Source organism: Athene noctua, chromosome 11, assembly GCF_965140245.1.
Source record: "Athene noctua chromosome 11, bAthNoc1.hap1.1, whole genome shotgun sequence".
Classification (NCBI taxonomy): Eukaryota; Metazoa; Chordata; class Aves; order Strigiformes; family Strigidae; genus Athene; species Athene noctua.
This window is the reverse complement of record NC_134047.1, coordinates 13,385,503-13,407,228: the sequence shown is the minus strand read 5'-3', so window position 1 is coordinate 13,407,228 and position 21,726 is coordinate 13,385,503. Positions and strand designations below refer to the sequence as shown.

Here is a 21,726-nt window from a genome sequence, read left to right as displayed (position 1 = left end):
GGTCTTAGGGCTGGGGGGATGTAGATGATGGGGCCACACGTCCCGGGGTGCAGGGGCACTGGGCCAGCAGTTCTGGCCAGGGCTCAGCTGGCCACCCCGGGAAGCTCAGACAGGTCAAAGTTTGCAGAAAGGGGGTCGGTTGCTGCTGGGCCTTGCCCGGAGGGGCAGCGTGCCCAGTGCCCCGCAGTGGGAGCCCACCCTGGGCTAGGAGGCTGGGAGCAGGGCAAGCTGTCCCCTGTGCATGCTGGCCTTCGGCCACTGAGCCCCAGCGCTCTGTTCTGCGGGTGGGTAGCATTCCCAGTCGCTCTGAAGTACAAACGCTGAGTTGTTTGGAAAGCAAACAGTAAGACTGGAGAAATGGCTGTTATCCTGATGGCTGCAATAGCCACTCTGTGGTCAGGTGAGTCTGTGGCTTTTAGTGCTTTTACCTCTGAAATGGAAGTGAGATGTTGATAAAACACACAGGAACTTCGGTGCTCTCAGAACCGCTCCCTCCTCTCCAAGGATGGGGTGTGGGAAACGTGGGCTGGCCTCAGCCCAAACCCACAGACGGCTCTGGCAGCCCCAAGCGGTTTAAGGGGGAAATTTAGGATCCATGGCAAAACAGGGACCTGACTGTGAGATTCTGGGCCCAGGTGAGACCCACGATGGAGGTAGTTGCCCTGTGGCCCACCCCTGTCCCCTAGGCTGGGACACAGGCCAGTGCCGCGGCCACAGCTATTCACAGGGACGTGCCACAGAGATGTGGCCATGAAGCCAGAGCTGCTCAGAGTTAACCAGGGCTAACCTCCCTGTGTGCCACAGGGATCCCCAGCTAGTGCTGCTCACCCTCAGTGAGCACTGGGAACAAAAGCCCTTCCAGGCTGAGCTTTGATCCTCAAGGAACTTTAAACTGTCTGTGATAATTCAGTAATAACATCAGTTCAGGTTTTGCTCCTTAAGCCTGGACTTTCTGGGCTGGGTCTTGCAGAGCATGTGTCATCTAAGGACCCCCCCCAGCTTGGGGAGCGGGGAGACCTGGTAGGAAGAGGTAGCTCATAAGTGGCTCATTTCTCCAGTGCTCTCATACAATGAAGGGCTGCTTTTTTTTTTTTTCCCTTTAAAAAAGAAACTTGTCCCACTTCATATCCTGCCTGCCAGGAACAGCACTGTCTCTTCCACTGAATCCTCTTGCCTCCCTCTAACTTCGTGCAGCCCTGTTTCCTGCAGGGAGCCCCAGCGGACACGGGGGATGCAGGAGAAGGCAGCTATTCACAGGTACCACCTAATTAAAAGGGAAGGAGCAGGTTTAGCTTCTCTTTTTAATGACTTGTGGGGCTGGGGGAAAGCAGCAACTCCCTCTCAGGTCCCTAATTGCCTCGGGGTTGGGTGGGGGAACAGGAATTGTCCTTTCCTTTAGCTGCCAGGGCAGGAGATTGAAGAAAATCCTCTGAAGCATCTCTCCAGTTCTGCTTTTCTGCTTGTGCTCTCTTGTCCCACCTTACGCACAGTGTCATTAGCCCCACAGGCCTGCCCACCCTCCTGTGGGTTAGAAGGAGAGTGGTGAGGCTGTTTGAGGTTCCCCCCACAGGAGATGGAGATGGGGCTGAGAGCAGGTCTCCCTGCCCATCCCCAAATGCAGCCACCACTCGGGGTGTGGGGAGGTGAGAGGGTGGCCCTCTTGTCCGAGATGGTCATGCATGGGGCAGAGAATGGCAAAGGCTCAGGCAGGTCCTGCCTTCTTCTGCCTGATTTAGAGCAATCCTGCCCGTGAAAGAGTGTTGTCCCCATGCACCGGGAGTGACCCCTGGTCCCTCTCCTTTCTCCTTTCCTGGTCACCCCAGGCTCTATCTGGTTGTGGCAGCAGCCACCCTTGGGTGTCCCTGTCCTGCGCTGGTGGCTGTTCCTGGCAGTGCGTGTTGTCTCTGCAGCGGCTCACACCCGTCATGCAGGTGCTGAACACTGGCATGGGGCTGCTGAGCACCCAGACAGAGCAGCTGGAGGTTGAAGGTGGCTTTTGTGTAGGAAGAGTCGTCCAGAAAGGGCCAGCAGTGCTGCAGCAGTGATGCAGGGGAGCCCCTGCCCAGCCCCGCACCATGCCCTCCCTGCCCCACATTTCTCCTAGAGCAGACACTTGTTTTGGGGGTGACGGCTGCCTGGATGACATCAGTATCAGCTCTCTCCTTGCTCCTCAGGCTGACATCTGTGCATGTGTCCTTCCTCCAGACCCGTGCTCTCTGGACCCTTCACTGCAGCCTGGCTGGGTTGGCATCACACATACCCCAGGAGCAGTTTTGAGTGGGTCTCCTCCACAAGCCCCCTCCATGCATGCTTGCTTTGCCATGAGGTAAGTGTGGGGACACTTAATCTCAGCATTGTGGTATCCCTAAGCCCAATTTTATCCTTAGGCGTGCACAAATGTGTAGCAGTCCCTGCAGCACCCGCCAGGCATGTCGGGCTCCTAGGAGCAGGCAGAGGAGCCGTGTGACTGGCTATCGTGACCTCCCAAACACGGGAAAGTGGATAACAAGTCACCTTATCTGCTTTTATTGCTTTTGTAAAAGATTTCGCCAAGACTTGAATAATGCAAGCTCCATACAAATGTCTTTAGATCACTTTCTCGCTGCATGAGTGTCTCCAATGGACTGTGATGTGAAAAGGGAGAGGATGGAGGAGAATGTGTGTGGAGAAGGCTGGTGATTTCCTTGCCATTTCTGGGTAGGAAAAAGTTTTTTCCTTTTACTCTTTTAGCAGAAAGGCAGCACCGGTGCTGTCTGGGGGCTGCTTCTCCCCCTGCTCCCCACCTCCTGTTGACCTGCACTGGAGCCTGGTCAGAGTGAAGCTGCAGGAGCAGGGTGAAGGAGGTGGGACCCGCTGCAGACAAGAGATGTGAAGTGGGATGCAGAAGGGCTGAGGACTGATTTATTACCAGCGGTCCTGGCCAGAGCCTTTCAGCTTGGACTGCTTGTTGGTCTTAGTCCCTGCTCTCATCTCTACCACCCTTTGCTGTCCTTCACTCTTTCTGCAGGAAGGTGATGCTGAACTCCTGGTGGCTTATCTTGCAGGGACCTGCATGGGAAAAACACTGCCCCTTCCACCTCTGTGCTGTGTCAGTCACACAGGATGCTCCTGAGACAAGGGGTTCTTCTACCCAAAAGCATCTGCAAAGTCCATGAGTGGCTTTTTCCACCTCTCTGCCTGCCTCGGTGCATGACCCAGAGCCTGTGAGAGGCAGGTGCTGCTCTGCTCAGCACTAGTGTCGGTGCAATCCCTGCCCTGGCAAGTAGCTGTTGCCTCAGGTGAGATGCCTCCATTGCAACTGGGGAAGGGCACGGAGTTAGTAGAGAGATGACTATTCATTTTTTAAAAATCCAATGAAAAATTAACTCTCCTGATCTCATTTAAAAAGGCTCAGGACCTTCAGAGACAGATGGAGGGGAGGAGCTAGAAAAGGCACATCTGTAGCACAAACTACTTGCAGAACCTTGCTCTGGTCTCAGGCAGCAATTCTGCCTGCTTCTGGTATTGGAGGGCTGCATGCAGTGGGGGCTTGCAGGGACCCCCCATGCCAGGGGCAGTGTTTGCCTGTCAGAGCAGCCAGGCTGGGTGGAAAAGAGGCAGAGATGGCCAAGCTCCTGCTCCTGCTTTTGGTGGAGGTGAGCTTGAAGAGCCAAATGTATTTGCAATTCGTGGTGTGGACGTATGTGCAGAAGCAACCTGTTGAGATCCTGGGCCATGTGCTGCTCCATTGGATGGGGCAAGGGCGCCTGTGGCTCTGCTGATGTGCAGAGGGAAGCCTGGAGCTACAAGAACTTGGTAGCTTGGGACTGCTCTCCATGTCTTGGAGAGAGGAGGTTTGCAGAGCAGTCAAGCCTGTGAGTGAGGACAGGACCAGAGCTGGAACTATGCAAAGAAAATTGGGTGGGAGCCAGATAACAAAATGACTCCTGATATTGGCTGAGGCGTTGTTTTTCACTTTTAATGTTTCCTGGTCTGTGCACTAGGAGAGCCAGGTCAGCTGATCCTGGAAATTTGTTTCCTCAGCACTCAGTGGTGCAGAGCAAGTGCAGGAGAGCAGGAGAAGGTGTTTTGCTGGGGTCTTGCCAATGTTGTCAGCAAGGTGCTCGGGTGGGGGAAACCAGGCAGAGAGTACCTGGATGGGGGTGTGATTTGTGTGTTTGGGATTTTCCAGTCTGTCCCTTGGATTCGCTTCAGCTTTGCTTCAGACAGGATGGTTGAATGTGCCATTTAGTCACGTTACATTCCCATGTTTTACGGGGATGATAGTGCGTGCAGGATCTGTTGGGTCAGCCTAGACTGGACCCTCTCTTAGTCTGGGTTAGCGACAGGGCATTGCTTCCTGGTTTGCGTCTTCGGGAGCAGAGTTCCAGTGCTTGGTGTTGGCTTCCTGAGGCTGTTTCTTTAAGACAAGCCACAGCCTGGTGTCGTTTGCTCCCGCAGCTGATGATTTTTAACATGTGTTGGCTACATGATCTTCAGCCAGGAAACAGCAGCCCCCCGGGAGGTGAAATCATTGCGTGCAGCTCAGGAACGCCTTTGCTAACCTCCCTGGTATGCTCTCTCAAACATTTGTCTTTCGATTTGATCAATTCCGGTGCTGGGATTTTTTTCTGGGGGAAAAACCTCTTCTGCATCACACCATACTTCCAAGACTTAATGGGAAGGTCAGTGTTTCCAGCTGAGGCACTGGATCAGCTCAGCTTCCTGACCAAGCTCTGCCCTGACCGCCTGGAGAACCCACTGGGACGTCTGTGCAGGGCTCAGTTCTTCCCTTTGGGCTGGCATGGCCTTGCCACTCCCTGTCCTGGGGTGGCAGGGACCGACCCTGCTCCCTTGGCTGGCTCTGATCCATGCCCAGCAAAGCCAGGGCAGTTCACCTCATCTGTGGGACAGCTCAACATTGCACCTTGTAGCTGTCGCAGAAACCTGGGAAACAGGGGATGCCAATGATGTGCCTTGGCCTCCTGCGCCTCTGTGCCTCACTTTCCCCTGACCAGCGTGGGCTCTCAGAAGGCCTCGCTTCCTGCATGGTCTCCCAAGCGCTTGAGATGACTGGCAGGAAGATGTCCAGGCTGGACAATGTCCTTGTTCATCCTGGAAAATGCTGAAAATGCTCTGCTGCAGTGAAGTGCCCTGACTGTTTGGTCAGAGGGAGGAAAGGCTGGTTTGGAAGCAGTTGAAAGATGAGAAAAGACTTAAATATCAGGAGGGCTCCCAGAGCCCTTATTATGTAGAAAGGCAGTAGATGGGAGGGCCAGCTCACCCCCTCTGAGGGTGAAACCACATTTCCTGGGTGATACTTTGACCGGTGGGTGGAGAACAGGGAGCTGGTGCCATCACAGTGTGGATTCTGGCCACTGACACAGTGCTGTGGCGTATGTTTGGCTGTGAAGTGGGTCAGGCTCTACAGTCAATGTGTGCTGGGACCTCTCCTCACCCACCTGTACGGTGCTTTGGAGTATCCAGCTGCAGTGGTAGCACTGGGTCCTCATCACCATCAGCCAGCACCTCTGGGGGAGATGCCAATAGAGGGTCTTGGGGAAGAGTCTTTGAAAAACTGAACTGGAGGTGAATGTATGGGGACCAGAATGGGATGGAGCAGGGTGGGCACCCTTCTTGTTGGCTGGGGCACTTCTACAAGGCCACCACAGAGGGGACACTCCTGGGAGACGTAGTGATCAAGTGGCTTGGTGCAGCACAGCTGAGTACTGGCCTTGGTGCAGGTCTTACTGGGGTGATTTTCCAGCTGGGGCCATGCCAGGTCACCAGTGCCTCTCCCTGTCTGTGGAAACCAAAGTGTGTCATTGGAATTCGTTTGGGAACGAGAGGGGTGTTGCGAGGCCCGGAGTGCAAAGGGATGGATGCCAACAGCAAAATGCCCGGTGTTGGGATGCTGCTCCCACCTCCTGCAGCCAGTTTCAATCTTTTAAGAGTCAGTATTATCCCTTGCCACATGTTTCTGAGCAGAAAGTCGCCACCTCTGCATCAAGCATGGGCAGAAACCCCCTGGAGATGGCGTGGCAGCCCTGCTGCTGCCTGGAGCAAAGAAGGATGATTAAAGCCAGGTCTTTTATGCCCTTCCCCCTGCAGAATAACAGTGATTTTACAGCACATTTAACCTGTGGGGATGTGGAAGGACCTATCTGCTGCAGGATGGTCTGCTGGGAGGTACACCTGGTCCTCCAAAGAGCCATCAGGCTGCTGCAGAGGGTGATGCGTCAGGAGAAGGGTCTGCTGGGTCTGAAGGGGGAGCAGTGGGGGAGGAGGACACATTGGGGTTTTCCTCTGGCAAGGTGGCTGTTGTCTCATGATAGGCAGGCCAGGGAGACACGGCCCGTGGGCAGGATGCAGGCACATGCATTGCAGGAGGTCAGAGGGGGTCACAGGGAATGTTGTGGAGGTGCCAGTCTGGGTGAAAGACCAATGTGTCTGCCACTTTTGGAAGAAATAAAGCCTCAGTTCAGAATGAGGGAACTGAAGTATTTCTGCCCAGGGCTTGTGATGCCCCTTCGCCCTCCCTGGGGGGACCTTGAGGTGAAGAGTGTGGGGGCACATGGTGCTGGTCAGTCCTGCTGTGGGGTCCCCCCTGGCAGTCTGGTTTGGGGACAAGGAGGTGCCAGCAGGATGAGGATGGGGCAACACAAGCAGACATGACTCAGCACCCAGACAGCATGACTCAGCACCCCTCAAGTGCTGTCTGACAGTCTAAGTGCTGATGCCACAGTAACTGCTGCTGCAGTAACTGGACGACCAGTTTCTTCCTGGGTTCAGCAGTTCCAATCTGCCTCATACCACCATTGAACCAGCAGAAAAATCACCCCCAACAACCCTGAAAGTTTACATGATGGGAGGAATCTGTTCCTTGAGAGACACTCAGAGAAACTCTTCTTTCTCAGCTGCATCCAAAATATCCCTCCAGAAGGGGAGCCCCAGTAATGGGATGAGGACGATGCAAGCCTGGCTCAGGGGTGGTCCTGGAGGGTCTGCAAATGTGAGCACCCCTTATCTCTGGGGGTCCAGCAGAGCCTGCTGGTTTGGGTCAGGCCATGCCAATGCTCTCAGTAAGGCTTGTGGAAGAGTTGTTTGAGGCTTTATGACCAGTCTTACCTGTCTCACCCCTTCTGCCCTTCCTCCCACATGACCCAAGCACATGGTTTGGCCCAATTCCTTGCCTCAGTTTCCCCACAGCACTGGCCATATACAGCATCCTTTTCTACCATGTGGTAGTCTACAAACCATGGTCCCAGCAATCTATTTAAATTGAGACTTTGATTTTTCAGCCTTGTCCTTTCCCTTAAACTCACCTGGGTCTACCTCAGGCTGCTCAGTTTGAGCCAGTCCCTTGGCCAGACCTGTGCAGAGACCTTCAGCCTGACCTTCAAGAGCTCCCAAGACGCTGCCCTCCCGCACATGCAGACACAGACACACTGATGTGGACAGACCAGTGTGCTCTCGCTCTGTTAGGTGTAGAGACCCTCTGCTTCATTCCCAGGAATTTGGAGAACGGTGCAAGGCATGCGGAGGCTGGAGGGGGGACTGGTTTCAGCAAAGCCGTGGTTGGAGCTGATTCAGAGCTTCCCACCACAGGTTTCCTGCTGGCTCAGGGCTTTTTCATGCCTTCCTCCCTCCCCCTCTCCAGAACTATCCAGCTCCTTGTGAGGATGCTGAGATACATTTACTACCCGCCGAGCTGCAAGAGGCCCCTTTCCCTTGTTGAGGCGGCTCACGGGGTCAGCATGTGCTCACCGCCTGCTTCTGTCTTAGTAGAAACACTCTTTCTGGGTGAACTTTGCTCATTCTGGGTTGATGTATGCCTAGCTTTGGGTATGCAGTGCTGAGGAGCAGCAGGTTTCGGTCCCTCTGCTAGCTCTCAGTCCTCAGTGAAGCTAAAGCAGCCTCTAGCCCCACATGTTGCCAGGTTGAGGCTGGAGGGGTTGGTGGTCACCCCGAATGGGACAGGACATGTTGGCTTGGATGGGCACAAGCTGGCCCTCGCTGACCAGAAGCTCCCACTCCCCAAAGCTGTGATGGAGAGCTGCTGGAATTGTGGCCTCCTACGAACCAGCAGGGTCTGGGCTGGTTCGGCCCTGCTTCTCCTCTCACACAGAATGGCTCACCCCAAAGGAAGATGTCTCTGTCCTAGAGCTGCTCCTGCAACTCCTGAGCTGGTCAGCTGGGACGAGATGCCTGACTGCTCTTGGGGTGCAGAGGGTAAAAGGCAGCTCTGGGTTGTTTTGACTCATCGCCTGGGTTTTGCAACCTCCTGGCAAAGCAGAGCATAAAAAAAAAAAAAAAAAAGGAAAAAGAGGAAAAAGGACAGCCAGAGCCCAGCCCAGCTGGGGTCCGGATGCATCAGCCGCCTATGTTGGCCAGCTGTGACTCCTGTCCCACACCTCCGCAGCCCCGCTTTCCTAGTTGTTCTTCAAGGAAGCTCCCTCTGCTCCTGCTCTCACAGCTGGTGCTGAGACCTGGGGACAGCCCAGCAGAAAGCATTTGGCAGCCCCTCCGTGTCCTGACACCTTCGTCTGCTGCCCATGGCATCCTACCACACAGGATTACACCCATGCACGCCTCTGCAGAAAATAAAGGTGTCTCATGGAGCAGGAAATAATGGATGTAAAGGTGCCTGTTTCAAGGCTCTGCATGGCATTAGCCAAAGGTGGTGGCAAGCCGTGTGCTAGGAGGGCGTACATGGGTGGTGACCAAAATGCCCTCAGTCCCTTTTATTTCAGAGATATAGGCCTGGGAAAGGCTGTTTCTGTGATGTTCAGTGAGCAGCCCGGTTTCCATAGAGTGGGAAAAGGAGACAGAAATCCTGGCTGCTTTCACCCTCTTGCTGCCTGGGGGCTCTGGGCTGGGCCAGGCTACACCAAACTTTTTTCTCAGGGACTGGCTTTTCAGCTTCCAAACTTCAAGATCTCTACAACCAGACCTCCCAAAAGTTGTGCACTGAGCAGCTTTGTCCTCTCTGCCTGGTTTGGAGCTGCGGGCTGGCTGGGGACGCATGATGCTGTGCACGACGGGGTGTCCCTGCAGTGGTGCCTGGGAGGGCTCCTTGGCAGGCACAGGGCAGCTTCCTGATGCTGGATTCCCTCCTGCCTGACTTCCTTTGCTCCCTGCTGCTGCATCCGTGAAACAAATTGACTCCCTGAGGGATGAAAAGCAAGTTATGTGGAAGAAGCTGAGAGCTTCTAGGTAGAGCTGCTCGATCCTATGGGAAATGCCTGCCAGCATCTTGGCCTGCAAGCCAGCTTTGTGCTGCTTTGTCCAGACAGCTTCTCCTCTGACCCTCCAAGCTCTGCATCCTGGAGGCTCTGCACCTCTTCCATCACCTCCTGGGCTGGGGGCCTCCCTGCAGAGCTCAGGCTTAGTAGTGCAGTGCCAGCAGCCTGGTGTGACCTCGGGGAAGGCTGGGAGAAAGGGTAGAGCTGCTTTCTACTGCAGCCTTTGGTGCACAGAGTCAACTGCTGTTGCCTGTGTGAGCTCCCCACACCCCGGGCTTGGGTCTGGAAAAGACCAGGGACATTTTCTTGATGCTCTTTAGCTGCCCAGGTATGGCTAGAGATGTCTCCTCCTCGCACAAGAGCTGGGATGAAGGATGTAGTGTTAGGAGACAAAGGACACCCCGGGGATGCAGGGGAGGAGCAGTGCCCCAACAGCTACCACAGTGTGATGCCCCAGGGAGACAAGATAGAGGGGAAGCTGTGCCAGGGTCTGGATGGGGGCATGACAGAAGATCTCGGTTGCCTTGGCATTTCTTCCTCCTTTCCTGTCAGGGCCCTGGCCAGTTTTTCCTGGGGTCTCCACCAACACCTTGCCCATGGGTCCAGCAGCCCACTTAAGCTCTGCTTTGGGCCTTCAGACCCTACCTGAACTCTGTTCTAGGTGTGCCTGCCTCCAGCTCCACCACAGTCCTGCCCCTGCCTGGGCACAGATCTTGCTGATCCAAATCTTGACCTGCAGAGTAACTTCATGGCCTGACCTTGGACCTGTCTTTCACCATCAACTTGACAAATGATCTGAACTTGTGTTTGAATCTAGACAGCATCTGTGGATCTGACCTGCTGACCCTGCTTGGAGGACAGTAGGACAGGGCCCTGGCTGGTGATGCCCTTGCCCCGCTGGCCATGGGATCTCCGCCGGTGCCTGGCCCTGCCAAGGGAGCAGCCAGCCCTCGCTGGGGCCTGAGGGCAGAGGGGCTGTTTCCATCTAGGCAGCACAGAGACAGGGACTCTGTGTAGGACCTAACCTCCTTCTAACTGCTCCAGGAGTCCCTTGCAAGGGCCAGGACCAACTAGAAATCCTGTAAAAAGGGCTGGAATGCTGCTGCCTGCTTTGTTGGTGGAAGTTCACTAGCTTGGCAGCAGAAGGATGGATAGTGGGGGAAGACTGGGGCCAGCCCCATAAAGCAAGAGCTCTGGCGAGCTTCCGCGGGAGGGATGTAGAGCCCTAATGCCTGCTGACCCAGCATCACAAGGTGGGAGACTGCTCTCTCCTGAGACATGCACACCCTTGCCAGGAGCATCCCAGGCTCTAGTGGGGGATGAAGGGCCAGCTTCTGCCTGCGGCTCTTTCTCTGGGTTGGGCTCCTTCATCCCAACTCTTCCGCTCCCCTCTGCTGACAGCCGATCTTCTCGCTCCCTCTAGCGGGACGGTTCCGAGGCCTCCTTCCCTCCGCACACACGTGTCCGCGTTTCTCCTCTTGCGCCTTGGGCTTCCTGGAGATTTTCCTCTGGCCATGCCGGGGCCGGTCCCTGGTCTGGCCACTCCTCTCCTCCCCGCCGCCCCGCTCCACTCACTGTTCCCAGTGTGCAGGCTGGTACCCATGGAGGGAGCAGAGCACCCTCCGAGAGGATTTCTATCCTTTGGGGTTTATTTTTTTTAGTGGTCTACAGGGTTTACTTCCAGTACTTAAAGGGGCTACAGGAAAGATGGGGAGGTGTAGGGGTAGGATGAGGGGTAATGGTTTTAAACTGACAGAGGGCAGATTTATATTAGATATAAGGAAGAAATTCTTCCCTGTGAGGGTGGTGAGGCCCTGGCACAGGCTGCCCAGAGAAGCTGTGGCTGCCCCCTCCCTGGCAGGGTTCAAGGCCAGGTTGGACGGGGCTTGGAGCAACCTGGGCTAGTGGAAGGTGTCCCTGCCCATGGCAGAGGGGGTGGAACTATGTGGTCTTCAAGGTCCCTTCCAACACAAACGTTTCTGTGATTCATTCTATGATTCATTTTATGATTCAGTGATTCAAGGTTAAAGAAGCCAGAGGCCTGTCCTTCTACATAGTCCTGACTGATCTTTTTATATATATATATATATATATATATATATATATATATATATACTTTTTTAGGTGAAGTTTGCAGCATTGCTACTTAGAGGGACTAACAGTGCCTTTCTAGCCACTTTGGATGTGGTCTCAGCACACCCCCCCACTATCTTTCTTTGCTTCACCAGCCACAGGTTCTCCAGACTGGGCTTGTTCTGGCTGGGGGTGTAAGTGGGGCCCCCGTGTTGGAAGGTGCCCCGGACAGGCACCAGCACTCCGCCCCCCCCGTCCCCCACAACACTCCCAAAGGCATCAGGAGGGGACCAAGGGGACTCAGCCATGGCCGGTGTTGAGCTCATTGTGTTTCTGAAGTTGCGTGGGGCTGGGAATATATGCCGCAGTGGTGTCTGAACCTGCCTTCAACAGGAAACACTCCTGCACTGGGGGGTGTTTTCAAACCAGTTTGGCTTGGCTTAGTTTTTTTTAATCTCTCCCTCTGTCTCCAGGGTTGGCTTCTGCAGACAGGCTACTGGGCCACCCAAAGCACCATGTAGGATTTTGCTGCAGCAAAACAGCCGTGATTGTGTCAACACCCTTCACTGCCCTGTTAAGGTGATGGAAACAACGTGGAGAGGGGAAAAAAATCCCCACTTGCCTTGTGCTTTATGTGATAAACCGTATGCAGGGGCAGTGGGAATTCCCTGCCATCTCCCCTGCGTAGGCAGAGCTGTTTCTCAGCCTTGGTACTGCCCTCTCGCACAGCCCTGCCTCAAGCTGGAAGGCTGCTCTGGCAAATTATTTAAACCCCATTCTTTGGTGCTGTTGTGGGCTCCTTTGCCTGCTCCCCAGTCCTACAAAGGACCCACAGAGCCAGGGAGTATGTCAATGCCATTCCCCAATGCATGACCTTTTTGACCTGGCATTTGGGGGTGTTTTTTGCACTGAGGTAAATAGAGTGGGTACCCAGGAAGCATTTGGGGTTTTTTTCCTGCATGTTGAGTTTGGCTGCCCTAGGAAGGAGAGGGGAGGGGAGGGGAGGGGAGGGGAGGGGAGGAGAGGAGAGGAGAGGAGAGGAGAGGAGAGGAGAGGAGAGGAGAGGAGAGGAGAGGAGAGGAGAGGAGAGGAGAGGAGAGGAGAGGAGAGGAGAGGAGAGGAGAGGAGAGGAGAGGAGAGGAGAGGAGAGGAGAGGAGGAGGAAGGAGAGGGGGGGAAGGAAGGAAGGAAGGAAGGGAAGAGAGGAAGAAATGAGGAAGAGGAGAGAAAGCAGGGAGACGAGGAGGAAAGGAGAGGAGGAGGAGAGAGAGGGGCAGAGGAGGAGAGGGAGAGGAGCAGAGAAGGGGAGAAGATGGGAGGAGGAGGAGGAGGAGCGGAGCAGAGCGGAAAGGAAGAGGAGGGCGGGAGGAAGCGGGGCCGGGCGGGACCCTGCAGCCCAGCCCGCGGTCGCCCTGCCCTGGCCCTTCCCGTTCCCAGACTCGCTCCCCAGGCCAAGGTCACGCCGCTCAGCGACAGGGGCCAAACCCGGGGGGGCGGGCGGTGCTGGGGGGAGCCGCTCCCGTTACCCCCCGCCCTTCCCGCCAGCCCCGCCCCGCCGGGACCGTCCCGGGGCCTCGTGGCGGAGCCGCCGCCGCTCCGGCCCCGCAGATGTTGCCCGTCTTCCTCCTCCTCCTCCTCCTCCTCCTCCTCGCCTGCCCCGGCAGCTCGGCAGCCGGCCTGGGAGTCACAGGCAAGTCTCTGCCACCGCGGGGATGTGGGGGGGATAATCCGGCCCCCCCTCCCGCGCGGGTGCTCGGCCCCGCTCCAGGGGTGCCCGTGGATCCGGCTCGCGGGTTTTGGGGTATTTTGATGACACGGGAAGAGTTGCGAGTGGCAGCGGGGCAGCGCCTCCCCGGGCATTTTTCTTGACTCCTTCTTCAGTAAGCCAAGGCAGGTCCCAGACTTGGGCTCTCCTTAAGCCTGTTTTTTCCCCAGCCGGAAGATTTTCAAGATTGGGAAGGGGCTTGCGGGCTTTCAGCTCTTAGCGCGTTTTCTTGGAGTGATCAGATGGAAGAGTGCCTGGGCGCGGTTAGCTCAGTCACCCGTGGGTTTGTGCCGCTGGGAGAGAGGGAGGGAGGAAAAGGGCTCCCCGAGTGGGCGCTGGAGCCGTTGGCTGGTCCCCAGGTACGAGCTGCTGAAGCTGTCCCGAGCTGACCGTTAAGGCAAAAACCTGCGTTTTTCGGGCAGGAGATAGGAAGGGAACTTGCACACAACTGTCAGGACCTGCTTTTCCAAGTCACTGCTTGAAGTCAGAGTCAGAGCTGGTGTTTGCAGAGCGGTTGAGCTGGGGAGGGTTTCTGCAGCCACCTCCCGGGTGGAGAAAGTGGGATCTCAGTAGCTGTAGAGTAATATTGGATTTCTTTTTCAGCCCGCACGCTTTCTCCATGCTATTCTGCTGACCTCAGGCCGGCATCAGAGAGACTTGTCTCGGCTGTGGGCTGCACTGTGCTTCTGACGATACCGCCACTAAAGGCCAGCAAAGTTGTCGCCTGGGAACACAAAAATGGCCTGGGGGACGGTGTCATTGTCAGTTATGATCCTGATAGACCCACCAACACGTCACGTCCCTACGAGAATCGCACGAGGTTCAATGAAACGGACTTCTCACTGCAGATCGTGCTGCAGCGGGAAGATGATGGGCTGTACCGGTTCAGGTCAGAGTCAGAGGCCACGGACTGGTTCCAGCTGCGCGTTGTTGGTGAGTGGTGAGATGATGGCAAACCCTCCGCCGCAGATGGAGAGCTTGAATTGCTGCGGAGGGAGGGGCTCCAGGTTTGAATGCTGACCGTCACTCCATCTCTCGCAGAACCGCTGTCCGAGCCAGAAATCGTGGGCAATTCATCAGTGAAGGCAGGAGGCAACACCAAACTGGTTTGCAATGTCCTGGACGGGAAGGCAGACTTGTACTGGTGGAAGAAAAATGGGGAGCTGCTGCTGGGAAGCGACCACATCCAGTTTGTTGACAACACCACCCTATGCATTGTTAAAGCGTCAATGAATGACAGCGGCTACTATGCTTGCGTGGTCCGCAACGAAGTCAGCCAGAATGAAACCTCCTTCCTGCTCCACGTCCAGAGTAAGTGGGGATTTCTTCCTGATGACTGGGAAAAGAAACAGGGGAAATGGTCCAAATATCTTCTTGCCTGGTCCTTCTCTGTCCTTGTGCCGAGCATAACTGCCCGATGGGAGGTTTTTTGCTTGGAGGGTGTGGGTAGGGAGTTAGTTAAGTTCAGTCTGGCTGCAGAGACTGTGGATCCTCTCCTTTGCAGATGCTGCGAACGTGGTGTTGCCCATGATCCTGGCGTGTATTATTGTTGGCTCGCTTGCAGGTGAGTCTTTACCATGGCTTTTTGGCTGGCTGCTGCATGCGGTGGGTGCTACGGCAGGTGCTGCGTGCGAGAAGGGATGGGGTGAAAGGGTCTGTGCTGGCTGATGTGGCATGTCCTTGCTGGGACCTGGGTTTCCCACCCAGGCATCCCATGGGCAGGGGCTGGGACTTCGTCCCTGATGTTTCAAGCAGGGCATCACCAGTCCAAGGAGGCAGTGTTGTCCTCCATCACCTTCCCTTGCCTCCCTGCTCCCAGACAGAGTGTCTGCTCATGTCTGCTCCATGTGTCCAGAGCAGACATGAGATTATACTTTACTTTCCTTATCTGTGTCCCCTGCCCCATCCCCCCCGCCAAGTCCCATAATCACTGGGGGATGTTGCACATCCCTTCTAGGGGTAAGAGCACTGAGCCCCTCATGCTGCGGTCTGCTGCAGTTTTCTGCCCACAGAAGGGAAACATGCTTCTTTACTCAGTGGTCTTGCTTTTCCTCCTTTTTTGGAGCTGGAGAACACTTTTTCCAGCCCATCTCCAGTCTGTGGCAAAGTGTGGATTTTAATTCTTAGATTGCCAACTGCAAACTTGGAGGGGAAAGAATAAAAAGAAACACCCATGTCCGGATCTGAGAACAGGATCTGCCAGTTTAAAATAGAAGCAGGAGGTTCTCCCTAGGTGATTTATATCTGTGTTTTGCTATTGCACAAAGTTTTCAGGTTTTTCCTGTGAAAAGCCTCCAGGCGCTGGGTAGGTGCTGGAAGAGCTCATTGCTGTGCTCCTGCTCTCGACATCCCTGTGACAGTCCCCTTGTACCTGCTTGCACACGGCCAGAGCCCATGGCTGGCTCTGCTCTCTGGCCATCGGCTGGGCTGAGGCATCCGCTGCCTCTGGGGCAGTGTGGAGATGGGCAGGTGTGGTTTCCTCTGGACCCCATATACCCACCTGGCTCCAGGTTTCCTGGCTGAGTGTTGCCATTTGTCCAAGCACCATCTCCAGGGCGTTTCATGGAGATGATGACTGGTTTGTCCCCAGGTGTCTTCGTCTGGTGCAGGACAAGGGACCGCCCATGTCACAACGTCTGTAGGTAAGAAGCCTTCAGCCTCTCTCCTGGGGGTGGCCCTGCTCCTCCAGCCATAGCTACAAGCCAAAATTTATTGTTGGCTTGGAACTAAGCTGGACAAGTGGGAGGGCTTGGGGTCCTTTGCCACTGTCTCCTTGCAGATTTAAGAGGCAGCCCAGGGCTTGCTCTCCCCTCTCCAGGGGCTCAAAGGATTTGCTGTCCCTGCTGTGATTTGCTCTGGAAATATCCTTGATTCCCCCACCCAGAGTGTGATAGCGCTGGTTATCTCCATCAAAGCAGGAGTCGGGGAGTGCAGGCTCACTGGCAGCGGGGAACTTGGAGTTCCTGCTGGCCCATCATCCATTTGCTCCATCACCTGTTCTCCCTCTACACTGGCTTTTTAATTCCCATGACACATTTTCTAAAGCCATGTGTGCTGGTGTATTAAGTGCTTGTCCTGACACAATTCCTCCCATTGCACAAGCAGTCAAAAACTCATGCTGTGTTTTTTGGGAGAGCAGAAGCTTGCCTGGAGAGGAAACACCCAGCTTTTCCAAAGCACGTCTGTGGCTCAGATGGGGCCAAACTCTGGTTCCCAGTAATGCTTTCCAGGTTGGCATAAGCCAAGTTGCAGCCTCTGGGGTGCAGCAGATGCAGAGGATGTGCAGACCCACTCTGAAACGTACTTCTTAATGGGTGGGGTTTTTTCATACTCCAAAGGGCTCCAGAGGTTTCTGGGAAGTGATTCTCGAAATCTTCTCGGAGCTTGCTCACTCTGTGTGACCACAGAGAACTCAGGCTGTTAACTGAAGCTTCCTGGAGGGTGAGGACAAGAATGTGATCCCCTAAGAATACGAAACTCCATCCCTTGTTGTGGCCAGTTGAAAATAAGAGAGCTCTTGGTTGTTTTGTGCAGCCAGGTCCCAGATAACTCCTCCCAGAGATAAATTGGCTGAGATCGGTCCTGAAATTTGGAGTAGAGCACAAGTCCAGACCTCCTTAGCACTGCCACCGCCAGCATGTGACACCCTGCAGCTGCCTGAGGCTTCCGAGGGGGTCTAGGTGGGTGGCAGATGGAGGGTCCACACCGAGGAGATGGCTTAGATGGAGACCTCTTTTCTCCTTGCAGGTAGAGAGCTTGAGCGGCTGCGGCCTTGCTGCCTTCCCTGATGGTGGTGGTGGTGGATTCTGCCTGGGGAGCACTGGATGTCTGATGCTGTCCCAGCCTCTTCTGGGCTCACCTCTGAATTGCTCAAGCTGTTGAACCCCACAAATATTTTTTTGGTAAAACACTGGCTTGGACTATTTCTGTGTCATCCTGCTCTTCCCCAGGGCCCTTGCACATCCCTGGGGGAGAGGTGGGCATGGCCACACCTAGTGGCCCTGCTGCTGTGCTCCAGACCTCCTTACCTCTCCTGGCTTCCTCCAGAGACCGTGGGGGGTCAGTGCTTGCAGATGGGCTGACGGCTCTGGAAAGAGCTGCCATCCCCGGTGGTGGCTGCTGGGGGGTGCTGCGGTGCCAGCCCCTGCCTCCCCAGGGCTTGAGCCCCTCAGTGCGGCCTCCGGGTGTGCTGCTGTGCCTGGGAATTGCCAGGGCAGCTCAGGGGCTGAGACTGTGGGCATTCTACTCAGATTGGTCCTCAGAGGGAGGAAGAAGGGCAGGATTTTGCTGTTGTGTGCACTGGGGAGTCCAGGAGATGAGTGGAGTCAGTAGAAGGTGACAGGGAATGTAGGAGCCGTAAAGTAGTTTTGTTTTAGAAAGGAAACCCCAAAGAAGTCCTGGTTGTGTTAGAACAGTGATGCAGCCTTGCATGAGAGATGTAGGGATGCTCCTGAGCCCACTCCTCTGTCCTCCAGCCTTGGGCTCTGGTGAGATCTGGGGACGTCCCCTCCTCTTCCAAGCACTAGCCATCTGTGTCGTATGAGTGCCGATGCAAGCTTGTCCTTCCCTTTTGCCACATCTGAAGGTGATGGTAGACTTGGACTGGTTTGCTATGGCCAGGGCAGCCCTAATTCCAGGCCCTAGTCCTGTCGCCTCCCTTCCCCATGCTGCTTCTGCAAAGCTCTCCTGGGCTTTGCTTTTGAAGGGGTCATTATTCCTTCTTACAGCTGAAATTATTTAGCCTGGTAGCATAACTGGCATCTTCACCCTGGAGAAAACAGGATGCTCTCCCAGGAGTGATGGACCTCACAAAGTGCCTTGCTGATTGTTAGATGGGGGCATTTGTACCTGTCTTTCATTCTGAAGGGGACAACCCCAGGTCCAGCACCCTGTCTGAGCTGGTTCCCAGCACCGCTGCAGGGGCAGGTGTTTCAGGTACCCTCATCTAGGTATTGGGTGGTCACTTCTTTCCCAGAGCAGCTGGTGTCTTGGGGACCTCCTCTTGCTCCGAGCCATGGTCAGCACATGGTGAGCAGTATGGGTGGATGTTTCTGTTGCTTGGGTCTTGCCTGTAGACCTGCTTCTGCAGCAGAGGGCTTTCTTGGCCAGGGGAGCAGTGGGTTTCCCTCTCCTTGGAGTTACTGGAGAATAGAAGTGCATCCAGGAGAGGCTCAAATCGTAGCCCATGGCATGAGCAGTAGCTGAGCTGTCTTACGCCTCTGCTCTGGCAGACAGTGCAGCATGGCTCTGTCCTGGGGAGATAACTGGGATATAAAGGAACTGGCAGCCAAGGGCCATCTCCCAGCCTGGGATTTCATGTTGCAATTAAAGCATTAAAGGAAACCAAGCAGTTTGGGTCGAGTAAACTAGATTTCAACCTCTGTTTTAAGCTGCATTGCAGATTCCCTGTTGCACTTGCAGGTGTAAAACAAATGAAGCCACATTTTACAAAAGATACTTTTCTAAACTTTTCGGAGAGTTGTCTGTAAATCATTTTGGAGACCTTATGTTGTTTTAGTATGTGTTGCTACTAATAAAATTGCGTGTGTTATCCATGTTGATATTGTTGTGATCTTCAAGGGTGGGAAATAACTCCTTGGGAGTATCTAAAGCTTGTGGTTGCGGAGGAATGTGCTCCCCACTGTCAGACCCTGTGCAGGCTTCAGACTTCAGTGGGGGGTTGCAGCTGGTGGCAGACCTTGGAGATGCTGGATTTACCCCTGATGTCCAGCTCTGTGGGAAGAGCCGCTGTGCTCAGGGAAATCCTCTGCTACTGCTGCAGAGCCCCTGCATCCCTGTCTCCTCCCTCGCCTGGGCAGCCCAACTCCTCCTGCAGCAGTTGCAATTTGGGGGACTGATCTGGGATTAAAACCAACACAACAACCTTGCTCCAAAGCCGGGTGAGGGTATTTTTAACCTGTGTCAGTTCCCTGAGTCATCAGAACCTGGCAAGCAGCCGCCCTGGCACAGCCCGGAGTCCCAGGGGTAGCTGGATTTGTGAGAAGATGCCACCCAAGTGATACAGGGTCAGAGAGGCCTCTGGGCTTCACACTGTGGATGCTTTTCAGGGGAGGTTTAGCTTTGGGGTTTATCTGGTGGCCTCTGTATGCAGGTTTATCCATAGCAGCTGTGTTTGTAGTCAGAAAAGCCTTCTCTAGACTGTAGGAAATACCTTTGTGTAGTGCAACAGCTAAATCTGGTGGGGAAAAATAGCCTTTGGGAAAGATAGAAAGTATATGCAGTGTTTAATGTTCCCTGAGTAAATAGGTCCCTGTGTTTGTATATTGGAACATGACAGATGCACTGGGATATACCTGTGGAAGACATGTTGCCAGCATCCATGTCCTCTGTGCCCTCCTTCATGTGCCTTCATTTCCTTCCTCCCTTGTCTGTCTCTTTGCCCTCCCTGGGAAGTGTTGGCAACTTAATGCACCCTACACCTAATTAGAAAAGCTGTTAGCAAAACACTGTGAAATTCAATCATTTTGCTGTAGCAGGGTAGACAAAATAAGACCAAGCACCTGTCCCAATCAGCAGAAGCATTTTGGCATGCTCAAGTTTGCCAAGCAAACAAATCACTATTGGTAAAACAAGTATATATTTCAAGTTACAACAAAATTACTCTTAGAAAAGCAAGTATATGTATATATTTCAAGCTAATATAGAAATTACCACTGTGTACCTGCATATCAATATTAGAAGTATGTATATCTGTGTTTAATTTCTGATATGAATATGGATTATTTGAAATGTTACCAGTATAGTGTTTACTAAACTGGTCCCAGGAGTGAGGCCAGTTGATGATGAACAAAGCCTCCCTGTGTGGATGATCCATGTCAGGAAAGCCAGAGTCAGGCTGGCATCCCCTGGTGCCAGTCCCGACTCATGTGGAGAAATTCTTGCAGGGAGAAGCTCCATTTTGGGTAAAAAAATTAGTAAGTTTTATACCATAGCAACATGAGGGGGCGTAGGACACCACTGTTTGGAGCAGATGTTTCTGTTTCACCTGGAACAACCCATAGATAATGTTATTTTCTATTTTTCTCAGACCAATTTTTGTTTTACCAGGCTGTTTCTCTTCCTCCAGCTGAAGCAGCCAATATATTTTGCCAATTCCTTCTTTTCCAGACTGTTTTCCACCTTTTTTTGGCTATTTTTCCCCTTTCCAGATGGTAAGTTTGTTGTTGCTGTTTCTTGTTTTTGTGGTTATCGAGGGTATCTCAGGCTGTTTCAGGTTCTCGGGTACCCAGCTGCACTTCATGGATGCCAGCTGTGCCCCTCAAGGATGCTCCTGGTTCCCAGGCTGGCAGTGCCCAGGCTTGCAGACATCTGCAGTCAGCATTTTAGCAGCCATTTGCTATCAGCATTTTTCCTGGTATAACCTTTATGGCTGCTCCCATTGGTGGCTCAGACCAGACCCCACCTGTCACTGGCACTGAGTCCTTACAGCACATCCTGCACCAGATGGAGAGTGAGATGACACATATAGATAGTTAAGAAAGGATTTATTAAGAAGCTGGGGCAGACTGTGGTGATCAGGGCTTGGTCAGACAAGCCATGATTACACACAACCAGACCCTTTTCCCTCCTCCTCTTTCCCCTTTCCCTCAGCCATTCCAACAGTTTTGCACAGTGCTGCATCCCCTCCTCAAATAAACTAAATCCTGATCTTCCTCCTGATTCCCCCCTTTTACCAGCCGCAAACTCCAAATTTGTCCTCTCCAAAGCTCTGCCTGTCAGTTCTTGGTCACCCATCAACTGGTGACTGGAGATTTTTGGTCTTTAGCATCATCTGCCTTTGCCCCTCTCTACCTGGGCTGTGTCTCCCTGTGCTTTTATTTATCCCTTCCCCTTTTGCACTGGAAAGGTCCTGTATGGAGTAACCTGAAACAAGCTGGGCCAAGATGGATGCAGCTCTGGCCCAGTACCCCAGGGACCTGGAGTTCTCTGAGAGCCAGTTCATGGAGCCTGTATCTGGGTGTAGGAAATTCATTATATTCTGGCTAATGGCTGGAGCTGTCTGGGTTTGCCATGTCCCTCAACCTGGGCCCCAGCACAGGGATGCAGCAACATACACGCTCCCAGCCCAGCACTGTCTGACTTGAAGGAGGTTTTCTTCCTTGCTATGGGGTGGCAGTCCCTGCTGCCAGCTTTTGTCTGTGGCACAGCCCCTCCCTGGTCCCTGAGGAAGCCCAGTGGATCCCCCAGAGGTGCAATCTGCCTGCCCAGCCATTCCTGCCCTGCCATCAGTCCTTCTCCCCATCTTCTTCCTCCGTGTGGTCTGGGCTCAGTGGGGGCAACAAATGGAGAAATCTCAGGTCTGCACCCCAGGTTTGATCCACAGCAACCCAAACTGCTCCCTGTTCATTGCCTGCAGCTGCACTCTTAACAGGCAAGAACTGCTGCATAAAAAACCCTGCCCTGGGTTTTCTGTCCCTGTTCGAGCCATACCAGAGGAGCACCCATCCTCAGCTCAGCCACAGTCCTGCCTGGGCTGTGCTGCTGGTGGGAAGTGGTCCTCTGCACCTCAAATCCAGCTGGGGAGAGGACTGTCCCTCCCCCAGTGAGGAGGGACACCCTAAATCCAACCTAGGAACGAGGAATGTCCCAATGCTGCCAACAGACTGTGGGAAAAGAGCCTGCTGCTACCCACAGCATCCCTGCC

General features: G+C 54.2%; 1 protein-coding gene across 2 annotated transcripts; it reads left to right on the top strand.

The window, feature by feature from the left end:
- The first annotated feature begins 12,686 nt into the window (after positions 1-12,686).
- LOC141964546 (junctional adhesion molecule A-like) lies at positions 12,687-18,612 on the top strand. Of its 2 annotated transcripts, XM_074915087.1 has the most exons (6): positions 12,687-12,986; positions 13,665-13,994; positions 14,103-14,372; positions 14,566-14,625; positions 15,652-15,703; positions 16,809-18,612. In XM_074915087.1, the coding sequence occupies exons 1-6, from the start codon at positions 12,905-12,907 to the stop codon at positions 16,810-16,812; spliced, it is 798 nt and encodes a 265-aa protein (XP_074771188.1). In that variant the 5' UTR covers positions 12,687-12,904; the 3' UTR covers positions 16,813-18,612. The 2 variants fall into 2 exon arrangements, with proteins under 2 accessions (XP_074771188.1, XP_074771189.1); XM_074915088.1 differs by lacking the exon at positions 15,652-15,703.
- The last annotated feature ends 3,114 nt before the right edge of the window (positions 18,613-21,726 follow it).

What these genes read in the sequence shown, in the direction of transcription:
- LOC141964546 (XM_074915087.1), top strand. Translation starts at nt 12,905, where the DNA reads ATGTTGCCCGTCTTCCTCCTCCTCCTCCTCCTCCTCCTCCTCGCCTGC. An exon ending in AGCCGGCCTGGGAGTCACAG is followed by an intron (nt 12,987 to 13,664) that starts GCAAGTCTCTGC and finishes TTTCTTTTTCAG; the next exon opens with CCCGCACGCTTTCTCCATGC. An exon ending in GTTCCAGCTGCGCGTTGTTG is followed by an intron (nt 13,995 to 14,102) that starts GTGAGTGGTGAG and finishes CATCTCTCGCAG; the next exon opens with AACCGCTGTCCGAGCCAGAA.